The sequence below is a fragment of the Hemitrygon akajei genome, chromosome 10 (assembly GCF_048418815.1).
Source record: "Hemitrygon akajei chromosome 10, sHemAka1.3, whole genome shotgun sequence".
Classification (NCBI taxonomy): domain Eukaryota; kingdom Metazoa; phylum Chordata; class Chondrichthyes; order Myliobatiformes; family Dasyatidae; genus Hemitrygon; species Hemitrygon akajei.
Window position 1 is genome coordinate 112,476,168 of NC_133133.1, and position 19,124 is coordinate 112,495,291.

A 19,124-nucleotide genomic window follows, 5' to 3' on the forward strand; every position below is an offset into this window, starting at 1 on the left:
AATTAAGGAAAACCCCAAGGCATTCTACAAGTATGTGAAGAGCAAGAGGATAAGATGTGAGAGAATAGGACTAATCAAGTGTGACAGTGGAAAAGTGTGTATGGAACTGGAGAAGATAACAGAGGTACTTAATGAGTACTTTGCCTCAGTATTCACTATGGAAAAGGATCTTGGCGATTGTAGAGATGACTTACAACGGACTGAAAAGCTTGAGCATGTAGATATTAAGAAAGAGGATGTGCTGGAGCTTTTGGAGAGCATCAAGTTGGATAAGTCACTGAGACCGGACAAGATGTACCCAAGGCTACTGTGGGAGGTGAGGGAGGAGATTGCTGAGCCTCTGGCGATGATCTTGCATCATCATGGGGACGGGAGGATTGGGGGGTTGTGGATGTTGTTCCATTATTCAAGAAAGGGAGTAGAGATAGCCCAGGAAATTATAGACCAGTGAGTCTTACTTCAGTGGTTGGTAAGTTGATGGAGAAGATCCTGAGAGGCAGGATTTATGAACATTTGGAGAGGCATAATATGATTAGGAATAGTCAGTATGGCTTTGTCAAGGCATGTCGTGCCTTACGCGTCTGATTGAATTTTTTGAGGATGTGACCAAACATACTGATGAAAGTAGAGCCGTAGGTGTAGTGTTTATGGATTTCAGCAAGCCACTTGATATAGTACTTCATGAAAGCCTGTCAGAGGTTACAGCGGGACATTGATATGATGCAAAACTGGGCTGAGAATGGCAGATGGAGTTCAACCTAGGTAAGTGTGAGGTGGTTCATTTTGGTAGGTCGAATATAATGGCAGAATATAGTATTAATGGCAAGACTCTTGGCAGTGTGGAGGATCAGAGGGATCTTGGGGTCCAAGTCCATAGGACACTCAAAGCTGCTACGCAGGTTGACTCTGTGGTTAAGAAGGCATATGGTGTATTGGCCTTCATCAATCATGGGATTGAGTTTAAGAGCTGAGAAGTAATGTTGCAGCTATATACAACCCTGGTCAGACCCCTCTTGGAGTACTGTGCTCAGTTCTGGTCACCTCATTACAGGAAAGACGTGGAAACCATAGAAAGGGTGCAGAGGAGATTTACAAGGATGTTGCCTGGATTGGGGAGCGTGCCTTATGAGAACAGGTTGAGTGAACTCAGCCTTTTGTCCTTGGAGCAACGGAGGATGAGAGGTGATCTGATAGAGGTGTATAAGATAATGAGAGACGCTGATCATGTGGCTTTTTCCCACATGATCAGTGCAAGCACGAGAGGGCATAGCACGACATGGCTAGCATGAGAGGGCATAGTTTTAAGGTGCTTTGAAGTAGATACAGATGAGATGTTAGGGGTAAGTTTTTTACACAGAGAGTGGTGAGTGCGTGGAATGGGCTGCCAGCGGTGGTGGTTGAGGCGGGAACGATAGGGTATTTTAAGAGACTTCTGGGTAGGTATATGGCGCTTAGAGAAATAGAGGGCCTAGGAAATTTCTAAGGTAAGGAAATGTTCGGCACAGCTTTGTGGGCCGAAGGGCTTGTATTGTGCTGTAGGTTTTCTGTGTTTCTATGTTTCTATGAAAGGACCTCACTACTTCAACAAGTTAGGAACTACAAAGAATTTGAAGGTATCAACATCATCTTGAATGTTACAATATAAATGAAGATCTGGAGAATACTGTTGTTGATAGCAATGTATGAAGGTAGTCCATTATCTACATTAAGGGTCTGCACTGATTTTGTTCATTTACGGTCAATCAAAAGAATGCAACAGATGAATTTCTCCATCGATAACTATTAGGGACTAATACATAGTTTTATAGTACTGTAGTAATATTGGTAGTGTTCTAAGTTGTCCTGTATTTCATTTAAATACATAATTTGTTACTCAGTTTAACAGTGGTTTGTCTTTTTTATACTTTTTTAACTATTTCCATGAAACTTCAGCTAATTGGGGCAGCCATTTAACTGGGCCAAAATGTACTAGTGCCCATATGTCCCAATTAACCAGAATCCACTGTTTATATATACACAATATATTATATATATTCTTTTATTTAGAATGTGCAGTGCAAAACAGGTCAGTCAGCCCATTCCAAAAGAATCATCTCAACATTCATTCCACCTTCCTCCAGATGCATTTCCATGGATACGGTGCCGTATATGCACTTTGATAATAAATTTATTTTGAACTTTGAAATGTCTCAGCACACGGTTTTCATACCGTATTGGTTTAGGAGAACTCTACAAACTGTAGTCAAACCTTTAAGCACTAGGACACAAGGCAGCACATCTTATAAGATTGTCCATCCAGACAGTACCTAGTCTAGCAAGAATCCTTCCAGTGTACTGTACTCCGGTGAAATACTTCTGTATACTTCATTAAACTAATTTCCTGTGTGCCATTGTCAGGATCTCTCATGGGCTGGAGGCTTTATTAAAAATTTCTTTCACTGATTAAACTAAATTTCAGCAAGATTAATGAAATGGCAGCAATAATCTTTCAAATGCACTATGGAACACCCTACAATCAGAATCAAAATCAGGCTTATTATCAGGATATTTGTTGCTTTGCAGCAGCAGTACAGTAAAATACATAAAATATACTATAAATTACAGTAAAAATATATAATTTTAAAAATAAATTTGTAGTACAAAAATAGAGGAGAATAGTTTATGGGTTTATTGTCCATTTAGAAATCTGATGGCAGAATGAAAGAAACTGTTTCTAAAAGATTGAGTGGGTATCTCCAGGCTCCTGTACCTCCTCCTTGACGGTAACAATGAGAAGAGGGATGTCCTGGGTGATAGGGTTCCTTAATGAAGGATGCAGCCTTTTGAAGATTGGGGAGACAAGTGCCCATGATGGAATTGACCGAATTTAAATGAAAGGAGAACCAGGCACTATAAATTCCTGGTTGAAGCACATTTGTGTTCAGTTCTGGTCACCTCATTCCATGGAAGGGTGTGGAAGCTTTAGAGAGGGTGCAGAGGAGACTTACTAGGATGATTCCTGGATTAGACAGCGTGCTTTTTGAGGATTGGTTAAGTGAGCTAGGGCTTTTCTCTTTGGAGAGGAGGATGGATTAGCTAAGGTGAACGACTTGAAGGATGCAATAAGAGGATAAGATCCTTAAGATGATAGATCAAATGGACAGCCAGAAAGTTTTCCCAGGGCAAAAATGGCTAAGAGAAGAAGGCATAACTTTAAGATGTTGGGAGGAAGGTGTGGGGGGAGAATGTCAGAGGTAGTGTTTGAGGGATGGATGCATGGAATGCACTGCCAGGGTTGGCAGTAGAACCAGATACATTAAAAACATTTAAGAGACTCTTAAATTGGCACATGGATGAAATAAGAATGGAGGACTATGTGGGAGGGAGAGCTAGGATAACCTTGACGTAGGTTAAAAGTCTGGAACAACACATGGGCTGAAAGGACAGTACGGTGCCGCACTGTTCCATGTTCTTTGTTTAACACTTTATGTTAAACTGCCTGCCTGGCTGGAAGCTTTTTCACACTATCTTCTCCTTAGCCAAACCACCCATCATGCCCATGCTGGATCCTGAGGGACTAATCCTATCAGTCCCATTTCCCTTAATCACTGCAACTTCTTCTCTCCCACATGTCCAATTCCTTCTTGTGCCAAAGGGTAATTTACCTACCATTTTTAACCTACCAGCAGATCTTTGGGATGTGGGAGGAAACCGAGGCACTGAGAGGGAATCCACTTGGCCACAGGGAGAACCTGTGAACTCCACACAGTCAGCTCACAAAGCTGAGATCAAGCCAGTATCCCTGGAGCTTTGAGCTGGCAGCTCTGCTCACTGCCTCTCAGAAGGTATTTGGAAATTTTAATCAACCAGGGTTTCAAACACCATTTTGGGACCAGTTTACTGAGGACGGATCATCCACCTCACCATCCTTTTCCTTGCCCTGGTCACCATGCGATTCCAGGGCTGATCATGGAAATAAGACAGAGATGCTTAACAGCCTCTTAAGTAGGCACATGGATCCGCAGAGAATGGATAGAGGGATATGGATTGTGTATGCAGGCGTGACTAGTTTAGTTAGGTGTATAGTCAAGTGGTTAATTACTTGTTTAATTAGTTTGGCACAATATCACAAGTCAAAGGGGCAGTTCTTGGGCTCTATGTTCTATGATCCATGTTCTACGTTCAGTTAGATAGAGTGGACATGAAGAGGATATTTCCTAGAGTGGAAGAATCTAGGACCAGAGGGCATAGCCTCGAATAGAAGGAGGTCCTTTCAGAACAGAGATGAAGAAGAATAGCCAGGGGGTGGCGAATCTGTGGAATTCACTGCTAAAGATGGCTGTGGAGGCCAAGTCATTGGGTATATTTAAAATGAAGGTTGATAGGTTCCTGGTTGGTAAGGGTGGCGAAGGTTACAGGGAAACGTCAGGAGAATGGGATTGAGAGGTAATGGAATTTCAGGACATCAGCATCTCAGAGGATCGTTCTAGGATCCAACATGTTGGTGGAATCATGAAGAAGGCACCCAGCAGCTCTACTTCATTAGAAGTTTGGGAGGATTTGATATGTCACCAAAGAGTCTTGCAAACTTCTACAGATGTACCATTCTAACTGGCTGCATCACTGCTTGGTATCGAGGCTCCAATGCACAGGAACACAAGAGGCTGTAGAGGGCTGTAGTCTTAGCCAGTTCCATCGCAGGCACAACCATCCGCACCATTGTGGATATCTTCAAAACGTGATGCCCCAAGAAGGTGACATCCAACATCAAGGACACTGGCCATCTGGCACAAGCCCTCTTCTTGTCACATCCATCAAGGGAGGAGGTACAGGAGCCTGAGGACTTATACCCAACAATTTAGGAACAGCTTCGTCCTCTCTGCCATCAGTTTTCTGAATGGTACCTGAACACTAACCCAATATTTTTCATTTGCTCTATTTAATTATTTATTGTAACTTATGGTTTTTTTTATGTCTTGCACTGTACTGCTGCCCCAAAGCAACTAATTTCATGACTTATGTCAGTGATAATAAGCCTGATTCAGATTCTGCTCCATGATGGAATGGTGGAGCAGACTCGATGGGCTGAATGACCTATTTCTACTCCTGTGTCTTACGGTTTTCTATGTTTATCTATTAAGAAATCCCAAGCCCCCACCACAGCCCATCGCCCGTGATGCACACTGATGCGGAAACAGATGACACCAACCTTCTTCCATGCTGCCTCGGAAAGATCCAGATCTGCTCATTGTCCTCGGTCTTTCTTCCAGGGAAATGGCACTTCCGCCCAGCTGGGAGTCTCCGTACAGGTCAAAGGAGGAATCCTGCGTTGGAATGCTGTTCGAGCGCATCATGCTGGGACCTGATGGATGAAATTGGGAGACTGCAGTAGTGCTCACTGTAACCCAAAAGCATACAAATCTCACCAGCTCACAATGGCACAATGAAATCCCTTCCCCTCCCCCCAGGCTGAAAACCTGAGTGGAGAAGCAGCACATTGAGTTTAATCCAGAAAAGCGTGAGATGTTTCTGTGTACATTCATGTACTTTTAGATAGGCACATGGATGAAAGGAAAATGTAGGGCTATGTGGGAGGGAAGAGTTAGATTGATCACATTGTGGGACAAAAGGCCTGTACTGTGTGTGCTGCAATGTTCTATGCTCTTTGTTCTAAAAACAGTTTTAAACCTTAGGCTTAATTCTACTCCTATGTCTTAGCTCTTATGGCCTTTTTTTGTCTCAGGGTGGGAATGTCAAATACTCAAGGACGTACATTACAGGTTAGAGGGGAACGTTTTAAGGGAGATTAATAAGGCATATTTTTCACACAGACTGTGGCAATTGCCTGGAATGCACTACTGGGGAGTGGGGTGGAAGCATAAAACAATGTCTAAGAGGCACTCAGATGGACACAAATTAGAAACGGAGGAATTTGCACCACATTAGGCAGATAGGATTAGTTAGCAACACACACAAAATGCTGGTAGAACTCAACAGCTGAGGCAGCAATTATGGAGGGGAATAAACAGTTGACGTTTCACGCCAAGGCCCTTAATCAGGACGGAAATGTTGACTGTTGATTCCCCTCTATAGATGCTGCCTGACCTGCTGAGTTCCTCCAGCATTTTGTGTGTGTAACTCTGGAATCCTAGCATCTGCAGAATCTCTTGTGTTTATGATGGGATTTTGGTTTGGCATTATGGTTGGCACAGTCATGGTGGGCCAAGGGCCTGTTCTTCTTCTGTTCCACTTTCCATGAGAGGGAAGCAGGCAGTTTTGGAATGGGAATCATGAGAATTTCAAAATGGGGGATTTGCTTAACTAGGTGGTAAAAAGCAGAAACATGATGACTGAATAAAACTTGGTGCAAGTCGAGGTGGAGACAAGGTAATTCTGGATGGTCTTGCTTACTCACAACCTGCATCCAATTACTCAGAGGAGTCAAGTCCAAATCCCACTGTGGCAATTCTAAGAATATGAATTCAGTTTAAAAATAAAATGATGGCCTCTTTTAGATTCTGCTCTGTTCTGTTCTTACAGTTCTTACCATGGAAACAATAAACCAATACCATTACATCCATGATAAATCTGAATCGGTTTAGAATACATACATCACCCTCATGGCCAGGAGCCTCGCTCGCCCAAGGGGGCAAATGAGTCTGCAAGGCCAGTGGGGAGGTCGGAGGCCGATAGATGAGTCCAATAGAGGCCGGAGGTTCAGCCTGTCCTGGGGGGGAAGATGATCTGTGTGTGTGTGTCTGGATTGTTGGGTGGGTGCTTGCGTTGTTCTGCTGAACAGTGTGGGCATGCTAAGTTGGCGCTGGGATGTTTGGCTATGAACAAATGGTGCAGCAATTTTGATGGGCTGAATGGCCTAATTCTGCTCCTATGTCTTATGATCCCATGGACACTTGCGGGCTGCCTCCTGCATATCCCTAGGATGTGTTGGTTGTTAACGCAAATGACACATCTCACTTTTGTTTCAATGTACATGTGACAAGTAAATCTAAGTCTGAATCTTTGCAACCTTTCCCCATTCCTCAAGGGTGTACCTACCCCTCCATCCTCCATTCTTCTGAGTCCAGTCTGTTTGTGTCACACCACTTTATCCCTCTCACCACTGTGCTCTCCTCCTCTGAAATTCACTCCTCCCTTGCCTGTCGAAAATCTATCTGCCACTGGAAGGCTGCTTGAAACGATTCATAGATGGTCAAGCTAGGGAAGGGGCCGATCCCTTGATCAGTGGTCCAGTAATCACAGAGTGGCTCAGCAGGATGTTTCACAGGTTAGATAAGAATGGGTATGCAGTTACAAAGATCAGGACTCAGGGACTGTGATAAAACGAGAGAATGAGCAGCCTAGGAATTTATACCTGGAGACTGAGTGGGTGACCTTACAAAGATCAAAGTTCCATGTTAAAAGTTCAAAGTAAATTTATTATCAAAGTAAGCATGTTTTACAATTTACTACCTTGAGATTCATTTTCTTGCAAGTATTTACAGGAAAATGAAGAAATACAATAGATAGGTACATAGATAGGCTATATTTACTAGGACATGGTTCTGATGTGGGCAAATAGGACTAGTTTAGCTGGGGACCTTGGTCAGCCAGGATGAGTTGAGCTGAAGGGGCTGCATTTGTGCTGTAGTACTCCGTGTGTTTATGTTTCTATATAGGTTGGACTCAATAAGGATACCATATTTTATTTGCATAAGACCTTAACACCACAAGACATAGAATCCCATTTGGTTCATCAAATCTGCTCTGCCATTCAATTATAGCTGATTTATTTTCCCTCTCAACCACACTCCTCTATCTTCTTCTCATAAACTTTGATGTCCTTACTAATCGAGAACCTATCAACCCCCGCTTTAAATATACTCAAAAAATTGGCTCCTCAAGGCCATCTGTGGGAATTATTACACAGATTCACCACCCTCTGGCTAAAGCAATTCCTCCTTAGTTGTGTTCTAAAGGGACAAACTTGAATTCTGAGGCTGTGCCCTCTGGTCCTAGACTCTCCCACTAATGGAACCATCTTCTCCATGACCACTCTGTCTAGACCTTTCAAGTTTCGAGTTTCAATGAGATCTCCTATCATTCTTCCCTGAAAAACACTAATGACTGAGATAGGTTTTCACTATCAATAGTGAGAGAGCAGTACAGCACAATACAGGCCCTTCGGTCCACAATATTGTGCCAACCTATTAATCCACTCTAAAATCAATCCAACCCTTCATTACCTCGTAGCTCTTGAACTCAGTCCCCTGATTAATTAAGGCTAACACGCCATATGCCTTCTTTAAAACCCTATCAGCTTGTGCAGGAACTTTGATGGATCTATGGATGTGGACTAAGATCCCTCTGTTCCTCCACACTGTTAAGAATCCTGCCATTAACCTTGTACTCTGCCTTCAAATTTGACCTTCCGAAGTGAATCACTTCACAGTTTTCCAGGTTGAGCTCCATCTGGCACATCTCATCCCAGCTCTTCATCCTGTCAATGTCCTGTCATAACCTGTGATAACCTTCGAGACTATCCACAAAACCACCAACCTTCATGTCATCTGCATACTTACTAACCCACCCTTTAATTTCCTCATACATTTATAAAATTTATAAAGAGCCAGGATCTCAGAATTGAGAAGTTACATGGTCATCAAATCCGAGCTGGGCTTTTTAATTCCTAGTTTATTTAACTCACCACTGGTTTTCAAATGCTATCCCCAGGCTCTAGGTATTGGCTCAGCTCCAGAACCACATGACTCCTAAAGCCTACGTGCTAGGTCACTCACCTAAATGAGTGAAGGTGTAGATCCCACTACAAGGAGAGGAGATAGCAGAGGGTGAGGGGAGAGGCGACTGACTGACAGTGTCCTGAAGACCTCCAGTGGAATGAGATCGAAGCCACTCCTTGCCCTCCTCTTGGCTCGTTTGCCGAGATGATGGTGTGTACCTGTTGGGACAGAGTTACAAGTAGATTTTAGACATTCCCACTGCTGGCCATCTCCATCACCATCACCCTCACCACTGTAATAAAACTGTTCCTCCAAACACTTTCTTTCAAACAAATCTTGATATCTTCGATGGAGGCAAATGGATGGTCACCATTTCAGGTTAAGTCCCTTCAAAGGAGGGATGAATGGTGTCAATCTGAAAAATTCAACTCTTTATTTCTCTTCATAGATGCTGCCTGACCTGCTGAGTTCATCCAGTACTTTGTACGTGTTATTCAAGATTTCTAGCATCTGTAGAATTACTTGTGTCACGTTTTGACATCTAATCACATAAGGAGATAGCAGGGGATGTCAGCTGTTCAAAGGAGAAGGTCATAAAGAACACTGTAAAGAAGCAGGGAGGCAAATTCCAGTGTTTTCTTGCCAGCAATGGAATAAACCAGGCTGGAAAAGCACAAAGAGCAGGATTTGGGGAATGTGTGTCTCTTGGAGGTCTGGAGGTGGTTACAGAGCAATGCAAAGTTGAGAACGTGGATGGATCTAATCACAACAGTTTTTACCAGTGGAACAAAACACAAGGCAGAGAAGTGAACAAGGGGTAATGAGTGTCCTCGATTGTGAAGAGAGAGATTAGATTGCTTCTCCCAGGAGACAGCACTGAAGAAAGCCAACACTTATGATTAATCTGATGATACCACAGTGTCAACTTAATTGGGCCACAGAAGCAATTTGTGGTGTTGTAATGAATGTTTGCCAACATCATGAAGAGAAAAGAGATAACCTTAAGTAAATAAAAGTCGTGCTTATTTATTTTCACAGTATGCCAAGAAAAGGTCTTACGCAATGACTTAGTTAATGCGTGAAGTTTATGCAAAAGGATCTAATTTGTAGTTCTTCTCTCTTTATTAGGAGAAGGCCAAGGAATGGTCGAGTTCAAGCCTTTAAAATTAGGAATGACTTTAAAATGAAGATGTAGAGAAACTGTTTCCCTCTGGAGAGATCAGAATCAGAGGTCTTGGAAATTAGGGAATTGCATTTGTGACATGATTATGTATCATTTATAGCTCTACTGGGACATTCAAGAGAAAAGCATTTGTTGAGAGTTGGGGGGGGGGGACAAGGAACTTTCTCCAACAGGAAGGGTTTGAGAGGAAGAAGCAGAGATGGGGTTAAGGAGAAGCTGGATAGACAGATTGAGACTTGTGTAGACTTTGAACATGGGAATGGATCAGGCTGAAAGGGCTGTTTCTTTTCTCCTTCACTAATAGACCGACTTATTGAGCAAAACACAGACAACCATTGTTTAGTCAGGGAATTTGCCCATAGCCTCACCCCACTGTGGAATCTCCTGTCTTTTTTATATATTTTATTTAGAGGTACAGTGCGCTACAGGCCCATCTGACCCAACAAGCCACACCGCCCAGAAATCCACCTATTCAACACTGGCCTAATCACAAGGTAATTTATAATAACCAATTAACCTACTAATCGGTACGCCTTTGAACTGTGGAAGGAAACCCGTGCGGTCACGGAGTGACAGATGGCGCTGAAATTGAACTCCAAACTCCGACCCCCTGACCTGTAATATAGTCGCGCTGACCATTACGCTACCAAGTTGAGCCTTCTCTCCCAGGGTTGGGGACAGAGGGATGGCATCAAAATCAAGTTGATTATCATTGACATTAGCTGTGAAACCTTTTGTTTTGTGGAAGCAGTATAGTGAAGGCATAATGAATTACAATAAAATTATAAATAAATAATTCAAAAGAGGCTTCAGGTAAGAGGGGAAAGATTTAGCAGAAATCTGAGGGGCAACATTGTTTACGAGGAAGGGTGATTGGTACAAGCTGCCGGAGGAACTGGTTGATGCAGGTACAATGACGTTGGACAGGTACATGGGGAGGAAATATTTCAAGAGATATAGGCCAAATACAGGCAGATAGGACTGGCTCAGATAAGAATCTTGGTTGGCATGGAGCAGTTGAGACTAAGAGCTTGTTTCCATGTTACAGTTGGCCTGTTGTAGACCAGAAGAGACAGATTTCTGACGGGATGGACTCCTGCTCAGCTTTACGGAGTCAAGGAAAGATGGACCCCATTGTGAGGCTCTTCGTTGGTCAGGGTTAACAATGGAAGTTGCACCTACGTGATACACAAGCCGGTACACAATCAGGGCAGTACAATGTGGACAGCAAGCTGTCTCCCATGCAGCAGGGAGCTCCCCCACCCTGCAGATGATAACCCAAAGGAACAGCAGAGACGGGTACAGTTTGGCATCAGCGGCATCGCAGGAGTTGCTAGTCAGCGTTGAACTTAACATAGGACTGCCTTAGGGACTCCAGCTCCAGACTTTTCCCCAGGGTTTACTCCCAAAGCCTTCCCCATGAGTGGGTATAGCCACAAGGCAGCGGAGGCTTGATATCAGAGTTTTCTAGATGCCAACCACAGCAGACAAACCCCATCTGCCCAAAGCAACTGGTTTTAAAGTGCCAATAATTCACCTTTGCCCTTTCTCCTGTCAGTAGAAACAGTTCTATCAGGCTTAGCAGGTAAGCCACACATAAAAGACAGGAGCTAGACTTGGTTGTCAAAGGCTATTTGAGATACAGATCATTGGGAGGATTTAATAGGTACTGGGAGCTATTACCTGCCCCAGCTATGATAACCTTAAGGAACCCCATTACCACTGGGATAAAGGCTTTGCATTCTAACTCCCACTGTGGCTTCCTCTCTCCCCGACAGGGGCCTCACAAGGGCTATAGGCAAACTGAGGCTCACATTCCCCAAGTAATTTTCTTAAAAGTTGTGGGCATAAGTAGAGCAAATTTAAATTTAAATTCTTACATGACCCTTGACTCTAAGCTATAAACCCAAAGCACATTGTATTTTGTGACAGAATATTTTGTTCAATCTCTTCAGAGGGGAAATTCCATGGTGGGGTGAGACAGTAGGATGAGATTATTAATTGTTAAAACACAATTAGATTGGTTAGATTACATTTATTTAGTCATTCACAAAGTGTGGACTGCAACTATGCCATTTTATTGTTCTGAAGAGTGGTCAGCTTGAAACATTAACAACACACAAAACGCTGGAGCAACTCAGCAGGTCAGGCAGCCCATATGGAGGGAAATGGACAGTCAGGATTTTGGATTGAGACCCAGATGAAAGGTCTTAACTTGAGACATTGAAAATTTCCCTCCCCAGAGGCTGCCTGACCCACTGGGATCCTCTGATGTTTTATGTACCATTCCAGATTTCAGCATTTGCTGTCTCTGGTGTTTCCATCCTGCTTCTCTCTCCCCAGCTGCTGCCTGGCCTGCTGAGTGTTTCCACTGCTTTCCATTTTTATTTCAGATTTCCAGCATCTGTGGCTTTTTTAGATGTTTAATGCACTGGTTGGTCCTGATGGTCCTCTGGAGGGAGTGAGGAGTCAAATCCAGTGGTGTATCAAGCGTCACGTATATCCCAGACCAGGCCAGGTAACAGATTTCCTTCCAGCGTAACACACATAAAATGCTGGTGGAACTCAGCAAGTCAGGCAGCATCTATGGAGAACATGAACGGTCGATGATTCAGGCCGAGATCCTTCATCAGGACTCAGCATCTGTGTTTAAAACTTGTTTCCCTGATGAGCATCATGGACGGGGCTTTAGGGCAATTTGTTTGTTTCTCATTTAATCCGGATTTCCTTGCAGCCATCAGGCTCCTGGACCGGCTTCACTCGCCTCAGGGCTGAACTGGTTCCATGGCGGCAGACTCACATTCGGGGAACCAGGTCATGTTCTGTCTGTTATTTGTTTACTTTATTTGTTCTTTTTTGCACATTGGATGTTTGTCAGTCTTTGTCGTGGGGACTTTTCGTGGATTCTATTCTGCTTCTTAGTTTTGTGGCCGCCTGCTTTGATAATAAAGGTACTTTGATTTAATTGCGAGTTAATTTAATTCCCTCATTTTTGTGGTGGGATCAGATCTAATGCTCTGGAATCAGTAATCCAGGCTGTTGATATAACCACAAAGAGAAAAGTTAATGAAAGAAAAACAGAGATAACCAGAGATAAACACAGAGAATGTAGGGAAGACTCAGCAAGCCAGATAGCATCTGTGAAGAGAGAAAAAGGTTGGCATTTCAGGTCCAAAGCACTTGATCAGAAGAGCAGGCAAGTTGGTTTCCTGCTGCAGAAACCACGAGACAGGGATGGGTAGAAAGAAGAAAGAGACTCAAAGGATTCATGTGATCGTTAGATTCAGATTATGTTTCTTTGTCTATGTAGTGTGTTTTTAGTAGCAAGGCTGGGGCACATTCTGAGCAGGCTTGGTTATACTAATGGAGAGACATAACCACTAACCATCAGACAAAATGAATCTCAAGTTAGTACATGGTAACATATGCACACATACTTTGATAAGAAATTTACTTTAACTTTTGACAGGGACAACAATCCACTGTGTCACTGGGACAATAGTGGACAGTTAGGGATTTTACATCAGCCCTAAACTTCAATTGTTACAGGTACCAGATTCTTTTTTAATTGAAATAAAGTTCTCCAGGGGCTGTGGCTGGATCTGAACTCCCATCTCAGGTATGGTATTTTTGGAACAGTTTGCTTCTGCAGGGACTATTTGAAGATTGCATTTAACCCAACAGGCACTCTGATCAGGATTCCTACACCCATGTGTACATGCAAGTCACACCAGTGGCCACCTTATTAGGTACACCGGAACACCTGCTCGTTAATGCTAATATCTAATCAGCCAATCGTGTGGCAGCATAACTCAATACATAAAAGCATGCAGACATGGTCAGGAGGTTTGGTTGTTTTTCAGACCAAACGTCAGAATAGGAGAAAAAATGTGATCTAAGTGACTTTGAATGTGGAATAATTGTTGATGCCAGACAGGGTGGTTTGAGTATTTCAGAAACTGCTGATCTCCTGGGATTTTCACACACAACAGTCTCTAGAGTTTATAGAGAATGGTGCAAAAAACACAAAAAAAAAATCCAATGAGAAGCAGTTCTGTGGGTGAAAATCCTTTGTTAATGAAAGAGGTCTGGAATGTCCAGACTGGTTCAAACTGACAGGTAGATGAACAGTAACATGTTACAACAGTGGTGTGCAGAGCAGCATCTCTAAATACAAGGCCCATCAAACCTTGAAGTAGTTGGGCTACAGTAGCAGAAGACCACAGCGGGTTCTAACCCCGTACCTGACAAAGTGGCCACTGATGTATGGGGCAATTAGTCTGGCCACCTAAGTGTGCATATCACACAAGTGTAATTTTTCATTGATTCTCTTTTTATTTCTTTGTTCTACTGTAAATGCCTCCAAGAAAATGAATCTCAAGATAGCATGGGGTGACATACAGTACATGTACTTTGATAATGAATTTCTTTTGAACTTTAAACTTTACACTGTAACAGGAATGGACACAAGCACACACTTGTAATTAGTATGAAAATATCTCTACCTCAGTCCCTTTTTAGGTAGCGTGTTTCGATCAAGTTGCAAACTGTCAAAACAAAGAAACACAAAGTCAGCACATGATAAAAAATGAGCAAGGCCCCCAAAACAGGCATCAGCTTGTCTGGAAGGTCCCTGTCATCACAATAAATAGGCAAGGCGCAGTTAATCAGTTAGTGTGATGGGAATGCAAGAAGCTTGCCCAGATTTATACCTGTAATGCAGACACATGGTCAGGTGAAAGCAAAGCAGGTTAACAAAATCAGAAGAAGTCAGTGTTAGGTACCTCAGTACTTCAAGATCAGTCATGCCGAGAGATTGCTTAACAGAACAAACAGCAAGATCCAGGATCATTTATTGTCATTCTTCATTATACAAGTGTAAAGGAGAACAAAATGATTGTTACTCCTGATCCAGTGCAGCAGAGGAAAGCACAATTAAACATAAGGAAAACAATTAAAAACACACAAAAAGCAATCCTTTAAAACACAATGTACAACTGCTATATACACAGACTGAATGTATGTACATAAAGTGATGCTAGGTGATGTGGATATAGTGTTGGTCGAGGGTGGAAGGATGGGTTAATGGGTGGAGGTGTTGACCAGCCTGATGGCTTGGGGAAGTAGCTGCTTTTGAGTCTAGTGCTCCTGGTATGGACACTGCGTAGCCTCTTCCCTGATAAGTGTGGGACAAACAATCCATAATCAGGGTGGGTGAGATCCTTCTATTGCTGGCATCTTCTCCAGCACCTGCCTTATATGTGTCCATGATGACAGGTAGGCTGGTGCTGGTGATGCATCAGGCAGTTTTAACGACCCGATGTAGATCCCTCCTGTCTGCTGTAATATTCTGTCCCAATGCCATGAACTTCATATGGGTGAAAACTAGAAGCTAGTTCCTCTTGCAGAAAGGTTGACTGATATGGTGTAGTTAGAGCGGGTAGACAACTGGACATGAGACAGGCTCTTTGGCCCATGAAGTTGTGCCGACCTACTCTAGGATCCATCTAACCCTTCCCTCCTACATGGATTTCCATTGCTCTATCATTAACGTAACTCCCTACACCTGCCTCTACCACTACCCCTGTGGTAGTGTTCCACGCACCCACCACTCTCTGTGTAAAAACTTACCTCTGACACCTCCATACTTTCCTCCAATCACCTTAAAATTTTTCGTCCTTGTATTAGCCACCTCCACCCTGGGAACAAGTCTCTGGCCATCCACTTGATCCTTGCCTCTTATTATCCAGTACATCTAGATGATGCGCAATCATCTCTCATCCTCTTTCACTACTAAGAGAAAAGGCCTAGCTCACTCAGCCTTTCCTCATAAGACATGTTGTCTGATCCAGTCAGCACCTTGGTAAATCTCCTCTGCATCCTTCCTATAATGAGGCACTAGAACCGAACAAAATACTGCAAGTGTGATCTAACCAAAGTTTTACAGAGCCACAACATTACCTCACAGCTCTTGAACCCAATCTGCTGACTAATGAAGGCCAACACAACACACGCCTTCTTAACCAAAATATTAATTTGTAGGTCGACTTTGAGGGATCAATAGACGTGGAACCAAGATCTCTCTGATCCTCCCACTAACCCTTTTCCATCCCCCTCACTATTCAGTTACTTATAACATAAAATACAGAGCAGCGTAGCAGGGGAACCAATTAGATAAGATTAGCTTCATTTGTCACATGGACACCAGAATCAGGTTTAATATTATTGCCATATATCATGACATTTTTTCTTTTGCAGCAGCATACAGTGTAATACTTACTAATAAATAACTAGTTATTACAGTAAGAAATATAGTGTTACCATGTGTCCAGTACCAACACTGCCTGCCCACAACTCACTAACCCTAACCCAGTCCTGCTGAAGGGCTGACGGGTCTCGGCCCAAAATGTCGACTGTATTCTTTTACACAGATGCTGCCTGACCTGCCAAATTCCTCCAGCATTTTGTGTGTGTTACTCGGATTTCCAGCATCTGCAGATTTTCTCTTATTTGTGATTGAACTCTAACCCATATGTTTTTGGAATGTGGCAGGAAACCGGAGCACCCAAGGGAACCCATGCGGTCACTGTGAGAGTGTACAAACGACTTACAGGCAGCGGCAGGAATCGATCCCCAATCTTGCGCTAACTGCTATGCTCTAGAACAGGCCTGTTGGCCCACAAACTTGTCCTGAACTAATTAAAATGGTAATCAAATGCCCAAGTAAACTAATCCCTTCTGCCAACACAATGTCCATAACTTTCCATTCTCTGCACGTTTATGTTATGCTCTCAGAGCTTCTTCATTGTATCCACCTACATCAGCAACTCTGGCAGCACATTCCAGACACCCACCACTCTCTGTATTAGAAAAACATGCCCCATACATCTCCCTTGAACAAACCTCTTTAAGTGCATGCCCTCTGGTACTTGTTTTTTTTCTCCAATTATCCGTTGAAATAATCCTACTGCACCTAGGGGCAGCTTGGTGGCATAGTGGTTAGTGTATCACTATTACAAACCAGTGATCCGGTTCAGTCCCTGCCACTGTCTATAAGGAGTTTGTACGTTCTCCCCCTGGGGACATGGGTTTCCTCTGGATTCCTCCCACATTCCAAAGATGAATGGAATGGTAGGTTAATTGGTCACATGGGTGTAAATGAGTGATGCAGTCTTATTGACCCGGAAGGGCCTGTTACCGTGCTGTAGCTCGAAAGGGAATAAATAAATAAATAAGCAACTGTTTCTGCTGCCTTTGCAGGCAATGGGTCTCCAATCACAACTCACTGCTGACAAATAATTTTCCTCGGCACCTGCACAAACTATTTTGGTAATGATCTTAAATCAAAGCCTCAAGGCTTCTGTGAGATTGCAGCAAAAAATAGCCTGCATTTGCATAACATACGATCAGATTTCTTCAGATTGCCCCAAATGCTGCTCTCACGATGTTGTCACACGGATAAATAATGCTCCGAGTTGCCAGAACTCCAGTGAGTAAATGAGCAATTACACGATCATGAGGACAGGAAAAGAACATGATAGCAAGGATGTTGAAGTTTAGGAGAGGGTGCAGAGGAATGCTGAACCGATTTCACAACACAATGCACTCACTTTCAAGGACTCTACAACTCATGTTTTCAGTTTTTATTTATGTATCTCAATATCTATTTATTTATTGTATGTGTGTGTGTTTATTTATGTGTCTGTTTATTTATTTATGTATTTTTTATTTGCACAGTTTGTCTTCTTTTGTTTGTCAGTTTTAGTGTGTAGTTCTTCATTGATTCTAATGTCTTTCTGCATTCTACTGTGAAAATAAATCTCAAGGTGTATACTTTGATAAATTCATTTAATTTGAACTTTGAATTTTGCAGTTCACCTGGAGGCTGCCTGGGTTAGAGGGGAGGAGAGGTTGGACAAATTTGGATTGTTTCTCGGAAGCGGAAGAAGGTAAGAGGAAACCTGACAGAAATTTGTAAGTTTATGAGGGGCATAGATCAACTTTAATTGTCACATGTACATCGAAACATTGGAACAGACAACGGCCAGCACAGTCTGAGGATTACGCTGGGGGCAGCCCACAAGTGTCTGACACCAATGTAGCATGCCCACAACTCACTAACTCTACCAGACATCTTGGAATGTGGGAGGAAACCGGAGCACCTGGAGGAAACCCACATGGTCACGTGGAGAATGTACAAACTCCTTACAAACAGCATTGATCCCTGATCAACAGTCGCTGGCGTTGTAAAGCGATTGCACTAACTGCTATGTTATCATACGACAGAGCAGACAGCCAGTACCTTTTACCAAGGTTAGGAATGTCTAAGAGGAGAGGGCATGCATTTAAGGGGAGAGGGGGGTAAGTTCAAAGGAGATGTGAAGGGCAAGTTTTTGTTGACACAGAGAGTGGTGAATGGCTGGAATGCACTGCCTGGGATGGTGGTGGAGGCAGGTAGGACAGAACCACTGAAGAAGCTCCAGGATAGACACATGAATGTGCAGAGAATGAAAAGATAAGGGCACATGCCGGCTTAAGGGATTAATGTAATTAAGCACACGAGGTTAGTTAGTTCAGCACAGAGGGCCTGTTCCTGAGCTGTACTGTACCCTGTTAACTGGTCATGGCTGATTGGCTGGTAACCTCAGATCTATCCACAATAACTTTTCACTGCAATGGCACAAGAGGCTACAGATGGTAGCGGACCATCATGGCTACATCCCTTCCCACCCCTGAAAGTATCTGCAGGAGGCACTGCCTTAAGAAAGCAGCATCCGTCCTCAAAGATCCCCACCTTCCGGGCCACACCGTCTTCTTGCAGTTATTAACAGGCAGGAGGTACAGTAGCTCGAAGTCCTACTCCAGCAGGTTCAGAAAGTGCTGCTTCCCTTCAACCATCGGTTCTAGAGCCATAAACACTACCTTTGCAACAGGAGGCTGAGGATCACCGCTTGCATGACTACAGACTTGTGTTATGTATGCACTGCTTCCTTTTTCTTCACTGACTTGTAAAATATATTTATAATTTATATTCTGCATGTCATCTGCACCAATGTGTTTGTGTGATGTTGCCACAAACAGGTTTTTCATTGCACCTGTACCTCGCCATATTTGTGCACATGACAATAAACTCTTTGTTTTATGAAGAATATTTCTCTCCCTGCCTTAAAATGTTCAAAGACTCTGCTTCCATGGTCTCTTGAGGAAGACAGAGAAGCATGAAA

At 43.1% G+C, this 19,124-nt stretch overlaps 1 protein-coding gene across 1 annotated transcript in view; it reads right to left on the minus strand.

Annotated features, from left to right (window-relative positions):
- Positions 1-19,124, minus strand: part of nav3 (neuron navigator 3) — a 433,465-nt gene that overhangs the window by 88,751 nt on the left and 325,590 nt on the right. The window contains 3 exon segments of the mRNA XM_073058755.1: positions 5,189-5,341; positions 8,775-8,935; positions 14,406-14,447. Coding sequence (XP_072914856.1) covers positions 5,189-5,341; positions 8,775-8,935; positions 14,406-14,447 — 356 coding nt within the window.